The sequence below is a fragment of the Coffea eugenioides genome, chromosome 9, assembly GCF_003713205.1.
Source record: "Coffea eugenioides isolate CCC68of chromosome 9, Ceug_1.0, whole genome shotgun sequence".
NCBI lineage: Eukaryota > Viridiplantae > Streptophyta > Magnoliopsida > Gentianales > Rubiaceae > Coffea > Coffea eugenioides.
The window spans coordinates 38,152,983-38,157,820 of NC_040043.1; the positions used below are offsets into that span (position 1 = coordinate 38,152,983).

At 39.0% G+C, this 4,838-nt stretch overlaps 1 protein-coding gene across 1 annotated transcript; it reads left to right on the plus strand.

Moving 5' to 3' along the window:
- The first annotated feature begins 378 nt into the window (after window positions 1-378).
- Window positions 379-3,142, plus strand: LOC113782521 (putative late blight resistance protein homolog R1B-17). The gene is made up of 3 exons (XM_027328412.1): window positions 379-674; window positions 956-1,578; window positions 1,683-3,142. Exons 1-3 carry the CDS (start codon window positions 379-381, stop codon window positions 3,140-3,142), a joined length of 2,379 nt encoding a protein of 792 aa, XP_027184213.1.
- The last annotated feature ends 1,696 nt before the right edge of the window (window positions 3,143-4,838 follow it).

A 4,838-nucleotide genomic window follows, 5' to 3' on the forward strand; every position in this document is an offset into this window, starting at 1 on the left:
TGCACTTGCGGATTCTTCCCTTCGGTTTGTTTAGTGCAGCCGCAAGTCACTGGATTCTTCCCTTCAATTTTAGCCATTTCTTCCTCTGACTCTTCCCTTCATTTTTTTTCCCAATTTCCGTTGATCAGTTTTTTCACCTCCTTCACGGCCAGATAAGGTGGAAATTGAAGAGCCGGCCGTCACCTTTACTCTTTCTTTTGCTTTCTCTTTCCCGCTATTGTTGTCTTCCTCCAACAGCCTGCCATCACCTCTGTTTTGAGCCGCAGCCGGACGATGAATAAATTGCAGAACCGATCGGCTTGTTTCTCCAGTCGGCCGTCACCTTTATTCTGGACTGAACCTCAAAAACTAGTGATGGCTTGCAGAAATTGCAGAACGATGAAGAAATTGCAGAAATTGCAGAACGATGAAGAAATTGCAGAAATTGCTGGTATGCTTCTCTTTATCCCCACTTTTTCCTTGTCTTTGTGGCTGCAAAATGAAACAATAAAGCATGGGAAAAGACTGCAACAACCATGTGGACCACCCCTTGTAATTGTAGTTTTGTTTGGTTTTGTAAAAGGCTCTGCAACAGCCGTAGCTAACTGTGGTGCGATGCCTTATGTGTTCTTTCGGTGTCGGTTCCTTTTTTGTTTGGTTTTGGCTTCCCAGTTGGTGTGTAAATTTGTTAGCCGGTACATATCCGAGTTGAATCCGAAAATTTGGCCGTTATCTTGCTACACGGTGCTAATTCGGACGATATCGGCTGATTCGGAGCGATTCAAATCGGATATGGTGTAATCGGCGTTTCGGGTATCGGTATCGGAACGGCACCTGCCGTTCCGGTTATGACTCGGCCGAGTCGTCTCGGACTCGGCCGAGTTGGCGAACCCTAGGTGGCATATAAAGCAGAGTTAGTGATCAACTCGAAACCTTTTGGTGATGAACGTGAATATTGTTTCGATGTTGTTGCTAGAGATATCAATCTTATGAAGATTGAGACCCAAGAGATCTATGGTAGCATGAGCGATGTTGGTGAAACCAAGAGAGTTACCAAGACTTTCACTCCCATGCCATCACAAGTCACTGCAGCCACGTACAATGAAGATCTGGTGCTCCTCTACAATGAGGTGACAACTATCACTCATAGACTTACAGGAGGATCAAGGCAGTTGGATGTTGTTCCCATCGTGGGTGTGCCTGGGCTCGGTAAGACCACACTAGCCAATATAGTTTATAGTTCTCCTTCAGTAATGTTGCATTTCCAAATTCGTGCTTGGTGCACTGTGTCTCAAGTATATAGCCGGCACAACTTGTTAGTTCAGATATTGGGTAGTATTGATTCTAGGAGCCCAGAACAATATCTAAAGGTGGATGAGGATGATTTGGCTGTAAAGCTAAAACAATTTTTGCTCAGAAATAGGTATCTCCTAGTTTTGGATGATCTATGGGACATTGAGGCATGGAATTTGTTGGAAAGATCATTGCCTGATGATGCCAATGGAAGCAGGATTCTCGTCACGAGTAGATTGCTGAATTTGCAATTCAAACTGGTAGCAAGGCTCACTATCTCCAGCACCTTACTGATGAAGAGAGTTGGCAATTGCTGCAAAAAAAGCTATTTGGCAACGAAGGTTGTCCCACAAAACTACATGGAGTTGGATCTCAAATAGTAAAATCTTGTAGGGGCTTACCTCTTACAGTTGTCCTTGCTGCTGGAATTTTTGCTACTACTGCACAAAATTTCTGGGAAGAAGTTGCAAAAAGTCTAAGGTCCAGTATTGTCCTTGACGAAGAATATTGCATGAAGACACTTGAACTAAGTTATATTCATCTACCAGATGATTTGAAGCCATGCCTTCTTTATTTTGGTGTATTTCAAGAAGACGAAAATGTTCCTGTCCGAAGGTTGTTATGGCTTTGGATCTCCGAAGGATTTGTGCGAAAGAAAACTGGAAAGAGCATAGAGGATGTGGCAGATGACTACTTGAAGGCACTGGTTGATAGAAGTTTAGTCATGGTTACCAAACAAAGAACTACGAGTGGTGCCAAAGCTTGCCCACTTCATGATTTGGTACATGAGTTTTGTGTAGAAAAAGCCAAAGAGGAAAACTTTCTACACATTATTCATCGTGGGAAAGATCTTTTTAGTCTTACTGGCCTAAGCAACCCCCACCGAGTTTGTGATCAGAATACCAGGAAATTGAAGATTCAGCACTCAATGCTATTTTTTCCCAATTTACGCAGTTTGTTGTCGTTTAAAGAGGATGAGTTGGGATTTTGGTTGCCTAAACTTCTTAGAGTGTTGGATTTGAGGAACTTGGTGTTTAATGCATATTTTCCGATGGAAGTAGTATTGCTTGTTCACTTGAGATACTTAGCTCTTCATATTCGAGGAATAAATTCCATTTCCAACCCAATAAATTCCATTTCCATCCCATTTGCAATATCCAACCTCTCAAGGTTACAAACTTTTCTGGTAAGAGGAGACTCAATATTCTATTATGTGTTACCAAAAACTATCTGGAACATTAAGACATTGAGGCATCTATGTATCACAGGTTTCAATTATGGTTTTGTTTTTCCTGTTGACGATCTTGAAATATCCCCATGTTTAGATCATTTAAACACTTTAAAGCTTGCCATTGATCCCTCCTCTCAAAGCTTGCAAAAGCTGCTGACATATTTACCAAGCATCCGCAGGCTGAAATGTAAGAGATCGGAGAAATCAAGTGAAGAATTTACCAGAATTGACGACAAGATTCTGGTGTTCGACTGTTTGAGTCAACTAGAATCACTTAATCTATCTTTTTTTGACGGATACGGATTTAAATTCCCATTGAATTTGAAGAAGTTGACTCTTTCATATAATCATCAGCCATGGAGTGAAATCTCAACAATTGGAAAGTTGCCCAATCTTCAAGTGCTTAAATTACGCCATGGCTCCTTTGTTGGGATTGAAGAATGGGAAATGAAAGAAGGAGAGTTCCCTAACCTCCGAGTCTTGAAATTGATAGGCGTGGCCTTGCGCAGCTGGACTGCATCTTTTGATAGTTTTCTCCATCTTGAGAAATTGGTTGTGCATAATTGTCCGGGGCTGAAAGAGGTGCCTTCTTGTTTAGGGGAATGTCTGACTCTTGAAATGATTGAGGTGAAATGGTGATGAGTCTGTTGTAAGATCAGTGAAGCAAATTCAACAAGAGCAGATGGATATGGGAAATGATGTTTTAGAGATCATAATTGAATATTGTGGTCATGCATGAAGTTCCTCAGAAGGAGGAGCAGAAGAAGTCTCTCAGAAACACAGCCAATTCCCTCGCAAGGAGTCTAATTCATGTTTCTTGAAAGCAATTTCTGGAGCTTCCCCATTCTTTTTTAATCACTCATTAATCAGTCCAACAATATTATCGTGCACACTCTATTTAATGCAGCTACAGATTGATTTGCTGCTTATAACTAGCTGAGTATGCAAGCTGCATTTTTCTCTTCCGTCTTTGTATTTCAGTCAGGGTAGTACAGAAAGTTTTAACTTGCTTCTGTTTTTCCTCAACAAGAACCATACACCCAATTGATTGATATGTTAAAACATACAATAGTTTCTTTCTTTTTTCTTGCAACAAATATTAGGAGGAGATAAATCAAAATAAAAATAAAAATTTGGTTATGTTACTTTTCAATAGAGAAAGGGCATAGGAAAAGAATGGTAAAAATTGCCTCAAATAGTTGTCTTGTACAATTTGTGTATTGTTGTTATATGCAGCCCATTTTCATTGGCATAGATCTAGAAATAGCTTTAGATATCAAGCCAAAGGAAAAAAAAAAAGTTTTCTGAAAACTTGTGCAACAGTAATCTTTATAAGGGTTTTTCTTTCTTCTTTTTCAGGGTTAATTCCACTTTGTCCCCCCAAACTTTGGACGATTACCCACTTAACTCTCTAAACTTTAAAATGAGACACTTAAGTTCCTAAACTTATAAATACCTCCCACTTAAGGAAAATTGTTAACAAATCCTGAATGCCGTTGGTGGTCGAAGTGTCCCATTTTATAAGGGTTTAGGGATTTAAGTGTCCCGTTTTATAAGTTCAGGTACTTAAGTGGGAGGTATTTATAAGTTTAGGAACTTAAGTGTCCCATTTTGAAGTTTAGGAAATTAAGTGGGTAATCGTCCAAAGTTTAGGAGGACAAAGTGGAATTAACCCTTATTTTCAAGTACAAACTCTGTATCTTCAAACTAGCGGTACTTTACGAAGCCTAAAGAAAGTAATAAATATTCTAATACTTTTTCTTTGCTATTTCATCTCTTATTTCCCATCCTAAGTGATTAAGAGTTCAAACTGATCAAAATGAAAAATCAAAGAAACAAGATGACAATTTTGTTGAGCAATTCTTTATTCAGTTGTCTCGCTCTACAACTGTTCCTTTCTCCAAAGAAATCAAATTAGAATATTTTGAGATGGAAACAGGTTGATTGCAATAAAGATCACCAGTTTTTGCATAAAGGATTTCATTAAAATTTAGGGAGAATTGTAGTTTTAGTCCCCAATGTATTATTCATGCACGGAACTGGTCCTCAATCTATTTTAAAAAGTAAATTTGGTCCCTAATCTATCCAATTTTGTGTAAAAGTGGACAATTGACAGATTCCTTCCAGTTGAGTAACGGAATGTGGCGCATGCACTCACTGTACCAGCAGGTGCAAGTGGTTTCAATGTTTGTAAATCAAGAAACTATTTAAAAATTCAAAATCTATCCTCTCTTTTTCTCTTCTTTTCATTTTTTCACATCTCTGTTCTTTTCTATCCTTGGACAAAATGTGAACGATTTTCCAGTAAGCCTTGAAATGTGGTCGGTAATTTGAC

Bases quoted from the DNA above. Each gene is read 5' to 3' on its own strand.
- LOC113782521 (XM_027328412.1), top strand. From the start codon at position 379: ATGAAGAAATTGCAGAAATTGCAGAACGATGAAGAAATTGCAGAAATT. The intron at 675-955 runs GTACATATCCGA...TGTTGTTGCTAG, and splicing joins GTGTGTAAATTTGTTAGCCG to AGATATCAATCTTATGAAGA. The intron at 1,579-1,682 runs GCAATTGCTGCA...TACCTCTTACAG, and splicing joins CTTACTGATGAAGAGAGTTG to TTGTCCTTGCTGCTGGAATT.